The 21,027-nt window shown below is 41.1% G+C and overlaps 1 protein-coding gene across 3 annotated transcripts; it reads right to left on the reverse strand.

Moving 5' to 3' along the window:
- LOC135679371 (protein G1-like7) lies at positions 1–15,495 on the reverse strand. Of its 3 annotated transcripts, none has more exons than XR_010515226.1 (3): positions 835–1,020; positions 481–517; positions 1–383 (listed from the first exon to the last, which is right to left on the reverse strand). XR_010515226.1 is itself a non-coding variant. In XM_065193049.1 (2 exons), the coding sequence occupies exons 1-2, from the start codon at positions 15,359–15,361 to the stop codon at positions 313–315; spliced, it is 603 nt and encodes a 200-aa protein (XP_065049121.1). In that variant the 5' UTR covers positions 15,362–15,495; the 3' UTR covers positions 1–312. The 3 variants fall into 3 exon arrangements, 1 of the variants encoding a protein (XP_065049121.1); XR_010515225.1 differs by lacking the exon at positions 1–383 and adding an exon at positions 1,029–1,333 and having other exon boundaries at positions 399–517; positions 835–948; XM_065193049.1 differs by lacking the exons at positions 481–517; positions 835–1,020 and adding an exon at positions 14,830–15,495.
- Positions 15,496–21,027: the final 5,532 nt, after the last annotated feature.

The following is a 21,027-nucleotide window of genomic DNA, read 5'->3' on the forward strand; positions in this document are numbered from 1 at the left end:
TTGTCTATGATGAACTTCCAACCACTCCAATCAAGTTTATATAAGTATAGCTTACCATATGACATACTGCTACAAGATCTCAGTAGATCTCATGGCAGGTGCAGGATCAAGTAAAGAAGAGAAATGGAAGAAGCATATGCATATGTCTCCTGAACCAAATCTTGCTTCCAGACATGTCCTGTAGGCATAAGAAGACCCTCTTCAAACGGCAGACATGTTTGATCTATTGAGCTTTAGGGAATTGTTTGAGCTTATTAATCATGGCTTCTGTCCCACAACAGTTAAAGGTCTGCTTCTGTACCGAAGAAACCGCTACACTGCAACATTAGAGTTCCACACCATCCTGGAAACAAACAATCCATGGGGAAGACAGGAGGTGAACCCTAATGGAAGGAAGGGATTCATCAGAGTGAGAATCATAATAAGCCAAGATAATTCAAAGGAAAGCTCTGGATAAAGAACACCAAACTTTGTTAGCACCTTCCTGGACACAAGATACAAGACTTTCCCGATCAACCTGTCATGGGAAAGCATGTCAATGATTCATGCAGAATGAATGTTCGGAAGATCAAAGTAGTAGATGATCGGACATTGATTATGCAGGGCAATAACAGTCCTTTTATATTTATATTTTATATAAACTTAGATAAAAGACAGCGAACATGCACCAAATTCAATTTTTTATATTTTGAATTATTCTGATTGTGTTTGGTTTTCTATCTCAAATGTTTAGATGTTTGAGAGTCGAAAACTATATGGTTTCTACTACTTATAGTTTTCGACTACATTGTTAAGATGAGAGAAAGATGCCACAGAAGAATAAGAGGAGCTTACAGGATGAGCATCAAGTTGAAGCTGCGAGCTGGAGTGGTCGGTCACGGGAGGAGGAATCGGTCTATACATGGGTTGGGGGACGATGCCCGGAACAGGTGGTGGAGCCGGAAACCTCTGCATCATTGATTCTGCCATCAGAAATGTGAGCACAGCAAACACTTTGAAGTAGATGAGCAAAGCAGGAAGCAGATTACCGCCGCCGGCAGTGGCTGAGGGAAGCAAGGAGTTCCCTGGGTCATGGCATGTGGAACCCATCCTTCTCTTCCTCCCTGCACGGAGAAGGACGAAGCGATTTGGAGTAGATGAAGGCAGCAGACGCAGGGAGAGAGACGTGCGTACCCTTTGATAGAGGTGGTGCCAATAGGAGGGATCCGGTGGCGGCGGAAGTGGTGGCTGAGGAGCCTACGACAGCGAGGGAGGCTGCGGCACCGGACGCCGTATCACACATCGGTGTCGAGGAGGTGACGGAGGAGCTGCTCACTGAACTGGTCAAAGTACTCTTGTGTGCAACTGGTCAAAGGACTCTGTTTACACAAGAGTACTTTGACCAGTTCAGTGAGCAGCTCCATTGTGTGGGTGAGGCTGCTGCATACGTCGTCGGGGTGAGCTCAAGGGCACTTAGCTTCTCGACTCTGCATTGGCTCACGTGGCTGTAGCGACGTGCACTCATCCATCATGGTTCACCGACTCCATTCTGGCCTAATCGAAGTTGGGCTCGAGAGTGTACAAGTGGGAGGATGGATATTTATAATGGTTTCGTTTCGAGGGTTGCGCAGAGTCTGGTTGGGGAATCACGAGATTGGCTTGATGGCGAAAGAAAGAGGGTTGGGTTTGGTAGGAAGGAGACGACGACGGTTGAGAGCCCAACTGCACGTAGCGAATAGCTCGTGCAACAGAAATATCTTACTCGGTTATTTTGGGTTGCTCACCCATACATTTCAACTACTATGCAACCTAATCATTTTTTTTTTTACCAAATTGATATTTGATACCATGACATTCAAGTAAATCTAACTCCAAACCTGGACCGATACAACAATAAGTAATTCATATTTACCAGTCAATCAATCACCTTAAAAGCTCTCGGCTACATGTCATTGCCCCCATGAGAAGAACCACAAGCCCATAAAACCATCTTTCATAATGCAACTATCAAAAACATTAACACTAACCCCACATCTTTACCTTATACAACTCTCCAAGTCTAACATCCTCTAGCCAAACATTCATTTATTCTCAAGCAAATAAGAGCAACCTTTCACCTCTCTACTTGTCCCAGTATTAGTGGGAGCCTCATGCTCTAGACCACCCTCAACAGTTCCCATCCACATCATGTTCATTGCTAATTTCTTGTATATATTCTTCAAATTAAGAGTTTTGTAAGAAATCTTAAACTTTGGTACTAAAAGCAAGCCCAAAAACATGCCGATACTATCCCAATATTGCAATCTCTTCAACTGTCATTTATGCCATAATCACCCCACACTATTCTTTTCCATCCTTTTCGGTTAGGGTTACTAAGAAATAGCATACACATTATCACCTCTCTTTCTTCTCTTCTCTTGATGATATAGAGTCTAATGGCTCATCCTCCTCAATGATAGGGAGTCCCTGAAGTAGAGGGAGAGAGAAATCAATCAATAAATATAATAAGTTTTTTTTTTATTTTGATAAACACCAAGATGCATGCATCTTCTAAATATTTAATTACCCTAATCAATAATCTAGTAGATCTTATATATATATATATATATATATATATATATATATATATATATATAAAGTTGGTACATGGAATGCTCCCTACCACTCGGTTTTAAAAGTGAACAGTTTACTGTTCTATATCCATATCATTTTATATTTCTTTTATAGTGACAACTATCCTTTGGTTTTAATCTTCCATGCTTCTCTCTCTCTCTCTCTCGCTATTCTCTTGATCTCTCTCGCCACACTGCCTACTATCTCACTGTCACCGCCCGCTGCCTTGTCACCATCGCATCTTCCTTTGTTTCTAGTAATCCTCATCAGCCTTCTCCTTCTCCCCCTCTTTCTCGCATGTCTTCTCCTCTACTTTTGTCTCCTCCTCCTCTCATCTTCTCTCTCTCTCTCTTTCTATTTGGACCCTGCCCTGAAATGTTACCGGGCCTGTACTGGAACAACTGGAGAGTAGTATAGATCTGGTATCGGTATTTGATACCATGATTAAAAACATTATCTCAAAGATCATAAAGAAATTATTATTTAATCCATATGAAGAAAAGAAAGTTCACAAAGCCTACTTTGGGTACAACAATAACTTAGTGTTGCATGGATATATATTTTAGAAATGGATTCAGATGCCTATCTAACTACCCCATGTTGCAAGAAGGCAAAGGATTTGTGATGACAGGTGAAAAATAATTTGTGAAATTGATGTTTCTCTTTTGTGAATATTCAAAATTCTGAAGATTGGTTTTTATTATTATATGATCTCAGATGCTAAATAATTAATCCTTATCACGTTCTTTCACAAACATTTGAAGCATATATCAAACAGTAAAATATGTATTTCAATAAAATTGAGAGGGAAAAGTGAATGTGTCTGTTGACATAGATCTTTTGTGTTATCACAAATCTAATCCAAGTATGATGTGCAGGCATCAGATATGTGCATCATCACATTAGTTTATGTTAGGGGTGGAATTGTCAAAATTGCATATTTTAGTCTGGTAGGTAAAAGCCTTGGCTGGGGATCAACCCTTTTCGACCCAATCATATAGTATAACAAAAACAAAACCTTACTACAACCAATTAATAGAAAAGAGAAATCTTTAATAACAGTTATCATTAAGGTGAAAAAGTGTCCTAGTGGAAAGGATATTAGATTTTGTGGTTTGCTCACTTGATTATTGGATTGTTGTTTCTTGTTCTGGACATGATCTAGGTTGTCATGCTTCAGTTCATCAAATTTAAAACCTTCAACCAGAATATTCTGCCTTTTATGTCAATGATGAAGGCCGAAATACCATTTTCTATGAAACAATAATAGCTGGTAACTAAAAATTCTTTGATGAGACAAATTCTCCTTTTTTTTTTTTATAATTTGGATTGTAAACAGCATTATCCACATTTTTTCTTCAGGTTTTATGGAACACTTATTCTAAAATTTATGATGAATGGCTGGCTCAGACTATGATACCTCCTAGTACTAAGAAAACTAATGATTATTATTCTGGAACAAAGTTAAGTCAGTTGAGGATCCCTAAATACAGTACCAATCATCTAGGACTCTGGAGGAGAGTCCGAGGACAATGTCTACAGGATGAGTTTGTGGAATTGTTAGCAATATTTCTTGTAGTACTCAAGGATAATTATTTCAGCTGTTAAATTATCGTAAGCCAATTACTTAATGAACTCTGTGGAATGTTATTTACAGTTGAGGTTCCATGGATCAGTGTTCCAAAATGTGGTCTGTGCAGCTACATATGCAATTGTTGACCACCTCACATAAGGTGTGGCCCTGAATTGTGGCCACATATGTGGATTGCATTCCTACTATTGTTTTTACTATTACTATTATATTAATTCTAGTTCATGAAAATGTCCCTTTTTCACCTAGGCCTTTACTCATTTTCTATAACTCAAATGAGTCCATACAGTGTGTTGATTTGATCTTAATATATTTACCTATTAACAATTTAGACCGAGTGTTTTCTATTTCTTTATTATAATTGGACCAAATATGCAGCCACATGTACCTGTATGCTGCATATGTGCGATTCATTACCTTGACCTTTGGCATACCGAGGACACATCTTAGAAATAAAAAAAAAGTTATCTTTATCGCGCATTTAAGATATGTGTTAGTCTATAACAGAAAATGCTCTTAGCAAGTTTACGCTATCTGTGTTAACTCATTTTCTGTGTACAATTATGACTTAGTATGGTACCTCTTGGATCTTTGAGATGATCCACTTTTTGTTGTCTAACTAGGTAAATGGAAATCATGAAACCATGAATGTAGAAGGTGATTTCAGATATGTTGATCCAGGAGCATTTGATGAGTGCATAGACTTCCTAGATTACTTGGATGAATACAAAGGTAACTGGGATGATGCTTTTATTGGCTGGATCAGGGCTACTAAATGGTGGAAAAAGAAAAGGACATCTGAGAGTTATTGGACCCGTTGGAATTTTCTAAAGGTTTCTGCACTATGTTCATATTGCACATCTGTTTCCTGGATGTAATTACTTGAATATTATTTTAAATGACTTGCATATATGTTTCACTTGCTTTAGCAATGAGTTTGTTGGATACTTTGCTTTCTCTTTCTTTATACAGTTAAAGTTTTGACAAGTTGCTTTGGTCATCTACATAGTTAATCTAGAGAAAGATTAAACATAAATTAAATTGTCATAAAGTCATGCATAAGTTATGTAATCTGATGGGTTAAATGATCAATAACTCCATTTGGTTAAAATGTTTAAGCTAGAATTAATATAATACACTCATCAAATCTTTATAAGTCAAACTTAGTCTTTACCCATTTCTGATGTGGGACTAATTGGGATGTCATAACTCAAATACTAGGTCAACTCATCAAATGTCACGACCCAAGTCTAATGGGCTAACTGGCTAATAACTCTGTTTAGTCCAAACCATTGACTAAAATACTTAAGTTAAGATGTGACGGTATACTCATCAGATCCTTATAAGCCAAACTTAGTCTTTGCCGACTTCCAATGTGGGACTAATTGGAGTGTGACAAGTTGCATTCATGTGCATGTGATATATATATATATATATATATATATATATATATATATATATATAATTTGTTAGATCTACCTTTTCTACTTCAATTACCACTTAAAATAAGATTGTACACAAATTATTATTTGTACTCTAAAGTCTTGTTATACAGAAGCCCCCCAGAAAATGATTACGCAAACTATCAAGATAATGATTACGCAAACTATCAGTTATACAGAAGCCCCCCAGAAAAATCTGCAGCAAGGGATACATATGACACAACAGTATCTCCCTTACGTGCCGATGCATCAATATATATATCTTCATGTTCCATGGCCACTGGTCCTTGTGACCATGTTTTTGCCTGATCCTGATGACCTAAGAAAAGAAAATTAATTCAGGCTTCCTCAAACACTAGGGGCAGAAAAGGAGTCAAAAGTTGTACTCACTAATGTCTGAAATGTAAAGTTTCTCATCCCAACATATACAAAGCATTTATGTTACTTTGTATTCCACTCCAAACATCTCAAGATCGAATCTTAATAACAAAGATCCTAAGCGATCCACGTAATTTCCCAGGTTGTTATTATGCAAACTTTTGATTTCGAAGATGAAAAAAAATTAGGCATGCATATATAGAAAACAAAAGACTTGAGAAACCCCATGTCAACCATAGAAACATAAATTTCTGGACGAAATACCACAAAATCTAGGAATTAATTCTCATTGAATAGAGTAACACATATATGTTAGAGTTATCAGTGAGAAGAAAGCATATCTCAGTAAAGGTGGTGGTGTGGTAACTTCTAAAGTAAATAAATTCAAAAGTCAAAAGCATCACCATGACTTTACATAAGTTCAAATATGGAGATTCGGCAAGTTAACAATGAACAGGAAGCAACAGAAAGCTAAGGCTTCTCCAAATCCCACATTCTTGTCAAATATCAAGGTGAACAACACAATTCATACATAGAACACCACAATAGCAAAATTTCCATGTCTGGTATAAACCAATGATAAAATCAAGAGTTTTCACTTCTGTAAAATTACTATAATCACCTAGCTAGTTTACACAACAAGAAACACTTGACAGCTGTGATAACAAGGCCCTGTCATCGTAGCATTTCACATTTATATGATGCATTTTCTAGGACACGCAGTATGAGAAAATATCATATGCAAATACATCAGTATCAGTATCATCATGAGCCCTGCCTCTTGCTTATACCCAACATCCAGTACTTCAAAAATTGTCCAGTGTCAGGCATGCCAGATATATCATGATTATTAATGGCTAGTTTACAAGGAGGGTGAACAGTTGTTATCACCATCATGTTAGTTAATCGAGGAAACAGATGCATAGATGTGATTGATCAACAGATATGACAGGACGATTTGCTATCCAAATTCTATTAAATGTTGTTATGCTCCAAAGGGAAAGAATGGTTTTTTTTTTATTTTCAACTCTGTTTATGACAAATCAGTGATGCTTTAAATCTAAAAGTATAACTACAAAATAACAACATTTTATTTCCAAAAAAGAGGCACCATTGTCCTGTTACATGACCTAATTAACCGCTCTATCTCAGCGAACAAAAAGACCAAAGCAAACTAAAATAGAAAATAACTAATACCTGTGCATACCATTACAAAAGATCTGTTTGAGATGTAAGTACTATTTATCACAAAATTCTCTGCAATTGTCATCATATAGCTTAACTACAGCAGGAGCAACAGGGGCACCACCTCCACCATGAGGTGGAGCAACACTATCATGGCTACGGTTCATATGGTCACCATGCCCCCTCTAGCTGTACACAAACATAAATGCTTGACAAGAAAAGGAAAAATAGAACGACAAGAACATTGAAAAGAAAAAAAAGAAAAGAACCAAGAACCAGGATTCATGGAGTTTCCATGGTAACCACCGGCCAGTCCTTGGGTGGGGCAGTGCTAATCACCTTCCCAACCACCACCTCCCCTGTTTCCCCACTGAGATCTCACCGCCCCCATATCCATCGCCACCACCTATATCAAGACCGCGCCAAGAACCAAACCCTAGATATACACAAGCATAAATGCTTGACAAGAAAAGGAAAAAAAGAACGACAAGAACGTTGAAAAGAAAAGAACCAAGAACCAGGATTCATGGAGTTTCCATGGTAACCACCGGCCCGTCGTCGGCTGTATTCGCCGCCGCGCGGAGGCGAAACGTCCTTATCAGGTCCATCGGAGCCGTAGGAACCTGACCCTTGGATCCATACAAAGCCTAACCCTAGATCAAGAAAGGAGAAACGAAGAACGAGAACGCGCAAAAGAAAAACGAAGCAGAAGAACTAAGAGCCTCGATTCCTAGTTTCAACCGTAACCATCAGCCCGTCCTCGGCTGTATTCGCAACCGCGGGGAGGCGGAGCGGCCTCGTCAGGTCCGTCGAAATCGTACGAATCTGACGCCTAGATCTACACAAACCATAACCCCAGATCAAGAAAATGAAAAAAACAGAAGAACCAGGGCGTTCAGAAGAAAAGGGAAGCAGAAGAACTAAGAGCTTCGATTCCTAGTTTCCACCGTAACTACCGCCAGGGCCTCGACTTTATTCGCCGCCGCGAGGAGGCGCAGAGACCTCGTCGGATCCATCGGTGCCGTCGTATCCTGACCCCCTAGATCTACATTAACCCTAACCCTAGATCAAGAAGAAGAGAAAAAAATATAACAACGACAACGATCAGAAGAAAAGGAAAAGAGAAGAAAAAACAAAGAACCAAGGTTCCCAAAGCTTCCACCGGAGCCACGGCCCCGGCCTCGGTGCATCCGCCGTCGCGGGAAGGAGGAACGGCCTTGTCGGGTCCGTGGGAGCCTACCATCGACGAGAGCTTTCTCGGAGAAGAGGGGATCGCGCGACACATGAGGAACACCGAACTAGAATGGCGAGGACACTCATCTTTTGGGCTTCCTGTAATCTCAGCCAGGAAGTAAAAAGGCCCAAATCAATGCAAGACGCTCAATTTAACGCCCACACAAATCACGCCCAACCCGAATCTTGACGCCACAAGCGAACTCAAGAAGCGCCATTTATGGCCCAAGTCGATCATTTCCAACCCGAATCTTGACGCCGGAACTCAATGTAGATTGCCACCCTCTACCTCATCACACGGATCCTTATCACCGTCAAAATCTTTTCTCCTCCTCGCTTATATATATATATATATATATATATATCCCACTTTCAAATATTCTCATTCATCTTTCCATTTTTCTCATTTTCATGTGAATCGACTAATGCGGTGAACCAATATAGTTATATGTATTTTTAATTAAAAAATTATATTATAATATTCCTATAGTATATTATAATATTTTCATTTTTTTTTTAACTGTAACTACTATAGTGTTTTTATACTATATTACTATATTTAATGTTTTCTTAGTATTGCTAAAAACATAATATTTTTACGACATATTTTTTGATATTATTAAAAATATATGTTACAGTGTGAAAATATTATAATTAGATTGATTCACTCAATGAATTAGTTCATAAGAAAATAAAAAAAATATGATTAAGCGACCTGACTTATTTCAAATATTAGGCAAAACAATAATGCTATTAATGAATTCTAAAAATGATGGATATCTTAAAAAAAAAAAAATATATATATATATATATATATATATAAGGCATAAATCTAAAGTCAGGTCCCATATCCTTTAAAGGATATGGCAAGCTCACATGGTTGTTAGCGTAAAAGAAAGTGCACAGCAACGTCTGACTTCCACTAATCAATCTAACTTAAAAAGGCAGTGCTTCCTGATAGAGACAGATGAACGGTAGGGAAAAGATCTAAGTTTGCGATCAGAGAACTATATCAGATAGCGATGGCACAGCTTTATGCTGTGCACTGACAGTCCGTCCACAATGGCACAGCATCCGTCGGAGAGAATGCGTCGACTGCAACGCCATGCATGAAGCACTCTCTAATGGCGTTCTGCCCCAGCTGCGTCTCTGGTCTATTCCTGGAGCACCCAGGGATAACCCTAACGATAGCGAGGCCGCCGCTGCCATTAGAAAGCCTGTTGGTTATGGCATTTGTGCATGCAGGCGAACCGTACACAGAGATAGGGTTGGTGTGGCGGCCATGGCGGTGGTGGGACTGGGGAAAGCTTGCTTCCATGGTGGTCGAGGGCACGATGCGGCCCGTCGGTTAAAGTTGTCAAATCCGGGTTGTAGATTTCTCTGTCGGAGACCGAGTGGACACCGAGTCAAACCGGGTGGCCGTCGGGGCCCAGCCGCATATGACCGCATCCCCGGATTCCCCGCCGAGCCTCACGTTCCCCGGCCCCGCCCCCACCTCCAGCCTCTGTTGTGGCGGTACGGCCTTCTCGTTGATGGTGATGCCCCGCCCTCCTCCGTAACCTACAGTATATATATATATATATATATATATATATATATATATATATATATATATATATATATATATATATATATAACCCATGGAAGTCTTTGCACTAAACCACCGATACATATGTCGGTGATAGCTTTAGGAAGATAAAGAGGCATGGAGATAGATGGGAAGGTTTGCCGACGATCTGCCTGCTCTCGGCCTCTCATGAAACGATGATGCATTCTTCTTTGTTCAGAGACATCAGATGGACGATAATGGACGCACGAGAACAGTGAATGAGGTTTTGGTTTTATGCCTTTGTATGATCAAACGTAGCTAATAAAGCGAGAAATTAAGCTACCTAATGATCTGTCTGCGTATGCCTTTTTACATGGAGTGATTTGCTTGTGGTTATTACGTTCAGAAACATCAAGCATTGACATGTGCGATCTTTGGCAAAGATGCTGTCTGCATTTATGTCCCTTTCCGATGAAGACGCATTTGGCTGTTTGCAAGCTATTGCAAGTCCTTTTTTGCTTGTTTGTAAGTTATTACAGTATATTGTATTTGCTACTAAATCCATATGCACTGTAAGTGAACTTCTGATATGACATATCGCATGTCATACTTCAGATTGGATTGCAAGTTAAAACATAGATTTTGGTTCTCTTCCTCAATCACAGTCTCATATATTTTCTTTCTTTGAGCACCCCATCTCCAACAAAACAGGTAGGCATCTAAGCAATTGCATCTGCTGCTATTTGCAATCTTACAGTCGTAGGCATGCAATTTAAATCCATGTCATTCTTGGACTGCTCATTGGGAACCATTTAGCCGAATCCAATCACACCAACCAAAATTCCTATCAAGGTTTATGTCTTTCACCTCTCATAGATTTCAGTGCCGATGATGAGAGGCAATACCACCTCAAAAGTGTTGCGAAGTGATTCCATCTATCTAAATAGCATTTTGCTATCAAGAATCAAATGTTCTATGAATGTTTTACCCAAGTCATTCATGGAGTCATACCTGCAATGCCTTCTGAGATATGAATCAAAATCTGAAGAGGTAGAAGCTTTTCATTTATGTATGTGCTAATATATATATCTCAAGAACATTGTCTGTAATCACTTTTAAACATTGTGCTATATGTGTTTGTGCATCCTCCTTTCCTCCAAATATATGCTCTAATTTGCAATGTAAATCAAATACTCATTGCTCATTTCTTAAATTCATAAAATATGTCAAACACTTGATTTCTAAAGCTTCTCGATAAATCATTCTATAAAGATAACAAGTTTCACAATTACATATATTCCAGACACTATAAAAGGATCTGGAAATCAATTTTATTTTAGTTTCCTACACTTGCAATCCATCTCCTTCATTAGAATAGATGATGTGAATAAAGCCACAGACTAGAATGAAATCTTCTATCAGTAAGAAAATAGAGTATCATATATCTAAAATTTAAGAACAGCATGAATGAACTATAAAACATATTTTTCTCATTTTAACACACCACATCATCATCTTTGTAACACAGTGATTTGCCTAACAAGCATTCATTAGGATCCAAATCACACATGAATTGAATTTCTAACAATCAACAACAAATTATAGATTGTGCTATAATCTCATCCTTTCTTTCAGCATTAGTTGCCACCGCATGCGACAGACAGATTGCAGTTCCCAAAATTCAGCAACTTCATATTTGTAGTCTGACTTCTGTGGATGATCTAAATGATTCTTACTTGGTCCTTCAACCTTTTTTCTACCTTGAGATTACTATGCTTCCTCTAAAATTCCTTCAAGTTACAATTTATCATTCTTTTCCATTGTGAGATCAATTACTTTCATAAAGAGCTGTTGTTTGTGTTCTTCTTAATCAACTGAGTTCTTTTCATTTGATATGCAGCATGCAGTATGTCTGTATGAATATATATATATATATATATATATATATAGTGATTGAGTACAACCAAAAAACTAAGGTTACAAGCTGTCTCTACTAATCTTTCAGCAATATGAAACTACTGAAGCAAATTACATCTGAATAAATGTTAAACATGTGTTTATGCATGAATATGATTCAAAAGTTTAGGTTCATCAAGTCATTACCGATAGCTATATATATATATATATATATATATATATATATATATATATATATATATATATAGAGAGAGAGAGAGAGAGAGAGAGAGAGAGAGAGAGAGAAGTAGATTGACTCTGTTGAATCTCTCAACGATATGGGAGTGGTCTCGATCCAATTTCCGTAGCTCATACACAATGCTGCCGTCATCGGTTAGCAGATGTTGAATGATCTGCTTATCGTCAAGGGAATTAGAAGGTCTGGAAAAGGGCAATAAGCCAAACCCTGTGAATAATGTTCTTTAATATATAGGACAAGTTGATAATAGTAAGGAAAAGGACTGTTAGATTTCGCTAGATCTAACCTTCTTGTTAGCCATCAACATCATCTCTATTCTATAAGCAATGAATACACACACACACACACTATCCATTGTCTAGGATGAACTTCCAACCACTCCAAGCAAGTTTATACGTATAGCTTACCATATGACATACTGCTACAAGATCTCAGTAGATCTCATGGCAGGTGCAGGATCAAGTAAAGAAGAGAAATGGAAGAAGCATATGCATATGTCTCCTGAACCAAATCTTGCTTCCAGACATGTCCTGTAGGCATGAAAAGACCCTCTTCAAACGGCAGACATGTTTGATCTATTGAGCTTTAGGGAATTGTTTGAGCTTATTAATCATGGCTTCTGTCCCACAAAAGTTGAAGGTCTGCTTCTGTTCCGAAGAAACCGCTACACTGCAACATTAGAGTTTCCACACCATCCTGGAAACAAACAATCCATGGGGAAGACAGGAGGTGAACCCTAATGGAAGGAAGGGATTCATCAGAGTGAGAATCATAATAAGCCAAGAGAATTCAAAGGAAAGCTCTGGATAAAGAACACCAAACTTAGTTAGCACCTTCCTGGACACAAGATACAAGACTTTCCCGATCAACCTGTCATGGGAAAGCATGTCAATGATTCATACATCATGAATGTTCGGAAGATCAAAGTAGTAGATGATCGGACATTGATTATGCAGGGCAATATGTACTTCAATACACATTCGGCATGCTTTTCTTTGCTCCGTTTAGGGTAAGCTCTACAAGAAAGGTCAGCCAGGAGCGGCTTTCTACCATTTCTTTCTCTCTCATGATCTTTTTCTCGTGAGGCAGCTGCCTCACGTCTCCTAAACTAATCCGGTGGTGATTGGCTCATGAGTTCTCTCTCCGACAGGGAGGTGTGAGAGTTAGGGGATATTAATGATGAGAATGGCGTCAAATACGTAGAAGGTGATGGGTGAGGATTATTTAAAGTATATATTCCTTTCCAACCCGCAGTCGAAGTCTGGACAAGACTAGACGTGCAGTGGTGTTCCTCCTCTTGCTCCACTCCATCATTGAAGAATAAGAATACAAAATCTACTCAGTGTCGCGTACCCCACAAAGATTGGAGATCGAGCTTTTTTTTCCCCTTACTAGAGGCACAGTTTGGACTACGATATTCTGGGGGTAAGAAGAGGAAAAGAACGGGGGATTCAATCTAAAAGATTGGTTCCACCGAGGCTTACTGTTGTTCTTGTGATTGGGGCCATCACAGGATGAAGTGAAGAGAAAGATCTGTAACATCAAAGCAGCTCCGGAAAGCAAGAAAGGTGAAGATGGTTGACAAAGGTAGGAGTTGTTGCAATGCAAGCAACAACTGAGGTGGCAATGATCATATATATTACTAAAAAAAGATAGAGTAACTTATCAAGAAACGACCAGGCAAGACTAAGCTGGTAATGATAGTTACAGAAAGGAGAGATGAGTTCTCTGGAGAGAGAGAGAGAGAGAGGGGAGGAAGAAGAGGTAGTACAGGACGGAGAGAGAGACGAAGAAGGAGGAGGCGAACTACTACAGTCTGCTTTTATCGCTGCCAAACTAAGGAAAGTGAGTGGGCGGGGGTGAGTCAGAGGGGGGGGAAGGGGGGAGGGGGGGATGGGAAAACGCACGTGTGGGAGGATCTGGCTTAAACCAGTAGGGGACCATTGATTTCTCTCGTGATCGACCAGAGCTCCAACCATCCACAATTCCATGAAAGAACAAGATATGCTCTTGTTGCACTTGAGATCCAGGATGACAACCGGTGTTGGATCCACGAGGAACGTGATGACATCTGAAAGAACACACATGATTGATGGTGGCTGCATTAGTTCTTTGAAGAGGATGAAGGGAATGGAAATGCGAGGAAGAAAGAGATGAGAAACGGAAGGAAGGATACACAGTGTAGAAGCAGAGCTGATCAGCGCATTGCACCTCTCAGAGAGAGAGAGATGGACATCAGAACAATAATTATTCGAAGATATATGTAATCTTTGTTAAAGCAGATGAGGACTGACGCCCCCCATACAGACTCTTCCGAACGCCAACACAGTGATCTGCTAACCATGTCTAGTCGACCAAATGAATGTTATCTCTTGAGAGCGAATACAAGAAAATGGAGTAAAGAGATGGCGACCGATTAAAATCGACAGTCTTCACATTCAATACGAAGAAGTTTGAGAGACACAGAGTTGTCATCTCTTCCTTCTCTTTTTCCTGAATCCTTCGTTCCTCACTGACAGCGGCAAAGTGGGGAGACTCTTATCACACCGACCAAGAAAAATAGAAGAGAGATGGAGGCTGGGAGAGACAGAGAGAGCCTCGTAAACTCAGGAACTAGAGGAGCCCCTGGGCGGAGGGCCAGATCCCTCACCGGCCCCAGAACCACAGCTCCCGCCGCTGAGAGCAGTGGAAGAGGAAGACTCACCTGCCGGATGGGGTTGGCCGGCGGCGGGGGGCGCGCGCTTCCGCTTCTTCTTCTCGTAGGGGATGCCGCGGGCCTTGGCCTGGCTCTCGCGGACGTCGCGGAGGTAGATGCGGACGGCGCGGGCGGCGAAGGGGTTGGTCTCGGGGGTGCCGCCGGATTCCTCGTAGGCGGCGCGGAGGCGGCCGATGAGGGCGTCGAGGGAGCCCCAGGCCTGGCGCAGGGGGCAGGCGCAGGGCCCCGGCGGGCTGGGATGCCCGTAGAAGGCGCACCCGGGCGCGTGCACCTTGGTCTTCCCGAACTGGTCCAGGTAGCGCAGGAACTCGATCACGTGAGCCCCGCTGCAGCGCGCCAGCGCCAGCGGCGGCTTGTGGTTCCGCAGGTACTGCAGGAAGGTGTTCCAGTCCCGCCGCTTCTGCGACTCGTACCTGCTCGGCGTCGTCGCCGCCCGCGGCGGCCCCGCATCTCCTAAGCCGCCACTTGACGACCGCTCCCCCCCCACCCCCGCGGATGGGCCTGCGCTCGCCGAGTCCATGCACCTGCTTCCGCTGCTAACCACTCCTCTTACGTCGTCTCTTCCCCACCCTCTCTCTCTCTCTCTCTCTCGCTCTGCACTTTAGATAGAGTGAAGTGAGAGAAGACGACGGAGCGGGGAAGAGAGAGAGAGGAGATGTGGTTTTGGAAGGACATCAAGGGAGAACGAGATAGCGAGAAGAGGAGCGGGATGATTCACGTGGTGGCCCCCCGTCTTTGGACGTCACTTTTGGACCTCTCTACCATAGGAAGGAGGAGGCGGTGAAGCGAGTCTCTATGCGCACGATTTGGTCGCACAAGTGGGTTTATTTGGTGTTCAATCCCAGTCTAATAAGAATCGGACCCGTCGTTAACGGGTTCGATTCGGTTTGATTTGGATCCCAATGCGGATCCTGTTAAGGAAATAATGATATGTTCCAGACTTTATTCTAATACGCTACATAATTTTCCATGTCTCTTTGATTAACTTAAAGACATATATGAACTAACTAACACGCCTCGTATATTGGTGATTCCTACGCCATGTAAAAGCCCAAATACTTGTTGATTGGTTTGAATCAATTGGCAAATGGATCGCCATCCGCTGCTGTCCCCTTCGCATTCCCTTTCCCGCTTTCTTTTCGGAAGAACCCATCAACATCTTTTTCATAAAAGCATCCGTGGATGAGAGGTTTAGGCATCATCTTAGCTTCGCTATTGTTAGTCAATGATGCTTATGGATTTCTCCCACATCTTTTTGATCGAACGAAGCTCATATTAGAGTAACGAAGACAACTATACGCAACTCTCCTTGGTAGTTCCTTAAAATGAATAATAAAATATAATTTTACTATCTCTCAATTATCAATCTTTTCTTATCTTTTATTTTCAACCCCTTATTTCATCCATCAAAACCCTAATCATGCCGATGTTATTTCATTATTCGATATCGTTCGATGTCCCTTGGAGCCATTAGGTCATCTCGTGACATCGGATGTTGCTTGCCACTCGACGAAGAGGAAGGCTTCGCTCGAACGTTGCTCGACTCTATTTCGCTAGTTGACATAATCTAATGCCGCTTGATGCCCCTTTGATGTCGTCCAACACCACTCCATAACTCAACACAGGTGGATAAGAATATCGTTTGATGTCACTTGATGCCACTTCGCCATCCGATATTACTTCGATGCCACATCTTTTTTATCAAATGAAACTTACATTAGGATGATGAAGACAATTACGTTAGAAGCATCATATTGGTATTTTTTTTTTCGTAACTCTCTTTTTATTGGTATTTCCTTAAAAAATAAATTTACTATCTCTTAATTGCTAATATTTATCTTCTTCTTTTTTTTTTCTGCAACCCTTTATTTCATCCATGAGAACCCTAGTTGTGTCTATGCCACTTAATAGTCTAATATAGTTCAATGTCAGTCAATATCAATAGTTCGTCTCGTGACGTCGGATGCTTCTTACCACTCGAGGAAGAGGAAAACTCTGTTCCAACGTTGCTCGATGCCACTCCACTAGCTAACGCAATCTAATGCCGCTCGACACCCCCTTGACATCATGCAATGCCACTCCACAACCCGATACAAGTGGATAAGGATATCCTCCGATGTCACTCTGATGCAACTCTACTATCTAACATTGCTCCGATGCCTCTTCAACAATGGAGAAGAAAAATAAGGTAAAAATAACATTTATATTTATTTACAGAAGCGTATCTTGGAAATATTAAAATAGTATTGTAAATAGCAAGAGAAAAAAAAAAAAAGGTTAGAAATCTCCTTATCTAGTCTATCAGCTCATTTTAACAGAAACCATATTTTTTCCGTCCATTCAAAACCATATCAGAAAAAGAAAAGACCATGCCACTTCAAACAACATGGTTTCTTCTCACATACCATAAAACATGTATTAGGTCAAGGAATTTCCAAACTGGTGAAGGACGTGAACAATCTAAATTAATGAATTGATTTGTATACATCATTAAGATATCAAATAGTTTAGCTCGTAATTATCATTTCTTCACCGTGAAGCAGGTAATCAATTATGCAGTATCATTAGCTAGGGTGGACAAAGATCGTCCTCGTGGCCTTCTTTATCTAAAGGCTTGAGAGAAGGGAAGCACAACGACGCTGCCATCCATTGACTGGTGAATAGTTTGTTTCTTCTCCTTCCTCCAAACTCCACCAAGCTGCCTCATAAAAGCTTCCCAATCGCAAGTCTCCACCGAGCTTTTCGGTAATGTGATTCCTTTATCAGCATGACCCCATCAAGGACGATTCCCTCGTTCACTTACGACGTCATGCAACCAAACCCTTGTCTACAAGTAGGTCCCATGAGCATTAATTTGTCATGAAGCTTCTTCAATGGAGTGCTTCTTTAGGTAGCATATCGGTGATCAAAAGGAATTTTTATGCTGATCTGCACAAGCAGTCTAAGTACATCACAAGCTATGGAGATCGTCTACTTTTAGGTCATAGATAGCTTTGACAATATTGTCTGAAAACTGTGTTGAACGAATGCTGAAACAGATACTTCGTGATGCAAATTTTAAGTATTTGATCGAATCGAAGTCAGAAGGGTTGATGATTGTTTGGGGACGCCCATCTGAACTTTGATATTTAATTGCTGTACTTCTTCTTTCTTTTATGGATTCTTTAGTTTCAGGTAAACGCACTTCTCAGTTGGCATCAACATCTGCTGTGCAGTCTTCATCCTCAATGTATAATACAATCAAACTCGAGTTTTGAGTGTTTACTGATGCTCGTCTTTTAGCGCAAAGTGCATTCAGATGTGAGAATCTCTCTAGACAATTGCATATTATGACGCATATTTTCTGTACAGATTCAAAGAAAGCAAAGAATCAATCTTCTTATAGTGAGAAATCTAAACTTTTTGTTCTCCATGCACTTTCATCACCCGTGGTCTCAAGTTATACAAGCAGAAATATTTGGACTGAAGCAGCATGCTTTATGAAGTATTGCACTCCCACAAGGTGACAAAGAGGGGCTGGAGATAAGTTGGCAATAAATCCCTAATCATGCACATGATTGCGCAGGAAGAAGACACTCACAAGTAGACATTCAGTTCTGTTTAATGGGTGATTAGCTAGCATCTACATGAATGGTGTTATTTGAAGGAAGGCTGGCTCGCTCCTTCCCCTTCCTATCCAGCTTCCATTTGCCACCTACAGGACAAGAAGAGCTGGTGTCACTGTCCAGGTGGGGGTTATATAGTCGTGCCAGGAGCAGCTGATGGAGGTGATCAGTCCTGCGCACAATTTAGTAGGCGTACTGAGATTAATTAGTGGGATCTGTCCGCATGCCTGCGAACCAAACACATTCCATGAAGAGGAACACAGTAGGAAGTACGTGGTAAAAGTGGAAAGCTACTGAATCCTCCAAAGCTTACTGCTGCATGCAGCAGTTGTGCTTCTTCCAAAAATGTACCCTAATTTACCATAGCAATAATAAGCAGCAGTACCCTAATATTGTCCTCTTGTCGCTTAAGTATTCCGGAAGCTAAATAACACATGAAAGCTCATCGCTTGTGTTGAGCATGTCAGTGTGTGTGCCTGCTGCAGGCTGCTACGTTGAACACATGTTGAACTCTCGCAGATTTTGCAGACAGGAGAGTGCAGTAGCTCAGCATGTGGGATGAGGTTTATTTGATGTCTATGGTGCATGTATACATTCTCACAGAAAACAAATAGCATCGGGCCTTGCGGCCTCATCTCTTTCCAAGTACCACCTGGTAAGCTCTACAGAAGGGACTGATGCTGTGACCAGATCGTGCCGTCCAAGTTATGGAGAAGCCAACGCAGTGTGGGGGAAGATGTTGGAGACGCCGCAGCGGAGAATATGGCCTCGGGCAGCTCTGACGACCATCTGCCGTATAGCCGCGATGCAGCAAAGCATAAAGTTTGATGTGAGAACATAGAGGAAGCAAACATACATATGAAGCTGCCCAAGTGCTGTCCTGTTGAGGCCAGAGAAAGTGTTGTCCGGAGAAGCCTGGGTTGCTCAACCCCCTGCACGCACACAAGCTTGCACTGTGGGGCATTCGGAGCTGCACGCTCGCCGAGACGTGCCAAAGGAATAGGCTGATGGTACGAGAGGAGCATGAGCTGTTATCGCCTCTTTAGAAGACACACGGTCATGGTTGCAGGCTGCGTCACGACCACCGTGTACTTGATCGGCCCCAGAGGGAACAGATAACGCCATTACTCCGCATGCAGGTTTGCCCTCAAGTGGTTAGGTTTGCTACTGCTCGCCATCAACACCTCTCCTCACCTGCCCCCGTCAGCTTGTAACACAGTTCTATCTATGATAGCTTCAAAGAGATGCATAATCTCAGCAAGTCCCAATCCTCCCATGTCTGTCAAATTGTACGTACCATCTGAAACCATCACCATCGATCGAGCGTAGAGCTTTCATTTCAAGCAAGCCAACAGGGCATCTTCCGGTCTCCCAAGCTGGACTGTGCGTCTGAAACCCAGGATTGACCGGGCCCGGCAAGCTTTCTGCACTGCTCTCTCTCTCTCTCTCTCTCTCTCTCCCATGGTGGATGCTGATATGCCATCCACCTTGAAGGAGAAGGCGCCCTCAAAACTTTGTTCTCTGCGACTGCGAATCTACACGATTCGTGCACAGTACATCCTTCAGATCTGTTCCTATCCACTCTCGAAGCCTCAAGTGGGCGAACACCACTTCCCTGCGGCGCTGTTTGCTACAGCTTGCTTGTGTGATGACCTGCAACAGCTGCCATGATAGCAACCGCATGTGGTGTTACATAGTCATCAATCGGATGGCGTTTTATGGTGGTCAAAGAAGCCATGGCCATAAAGCTTCTGTGCAGTTCAGGATAACGACCATGACACAGACCACCCACATCACCTTCATCATCATCATCATCCTCCTCCTCTCTACTGCAGGCTCCACAGCCTACACTTTTGGCTTCCTTTCACCTTAGCTTACTGTTGCTCGCAACATGATCCAGCTGCAGTTACAGTCACAGTTTTGTCATATTGCCCTCATCTCTCCATCTCCCGACAGCGCCTCATATCATCCCTACAGCAAGATCTTAGTCTTTTAGTTCTCGGATTCTTCTTCCTTCCCAATAATGAGGGTTTTCCTTTGGAGGGAAGTCTCTTCAATTATTGTGGAAATAATTGAGCATAAGCATATATATATATATATATATATATATATATATATATATATATATATATATATATATATATATATATATATATATATATATATATATCGGATGATTTTACCAAGTGACTAACATAGAAAGCCAAGTAGTAGACTGCAAATAATTCAACCAGATAAGATCTACACACAGACTACTGGTCTCTCGGCCCACGTAAATTTGTTTTGGGTTCGATTGTGGTTCGGATTAGCAAGCTCAAATGTCAACGCCGATTCACCTTGGTCTCACAGCAACATCGATGACGTGGACGACAAAATCCACAAGAGTTTTGACGTAATGTTAATTGGAGGAGCAATAATGAAGAAAATACATTGAAATTTATGAGGGTAAATGGATTACTTCCAAATTTCATGCTCTGCAATAAGCAACAATTAGATTATCCATACTGATTATTTCTGTTGATTACACAAAATTTGGTGACCATGCATTGCATTTTGAGATTGTACTTGAAATTATGCTATC

This window comes from Musa acuminata, chromosome BXJ1-7 (genome assembly GCF_036884655.1).
Source record: "Musa acuminata AAA Group cultivar baxijiao chromosome BXJ1-7, Cavendish_Baxijiao_AAA, whole genome shotgun sequence".
NCBI lineage: Eukaryota > Viridiplantae > Streptophyta > Magnoliopsida > Zingiberales > Musaceae > Musa > Musa acuminata.

Excerpts from the sequence above, each read along its gene's own strand:
- LOC135679371 (XM_065193049.1), bottom strand. The coding sequence starts at position 15,361 with ATGGACTCGGCGAGCGCAGGCCCATCCGCGGGGGTGGGGGGGGAGCGG. Across the intron at positions 384-14,829 it reads CGGCCAACCCCATCCGGCAG|GGTTCACCTCCTGTCTTCCC; the intron begins GTGAGTCTTCCT and ends TCCTTCCATTAG.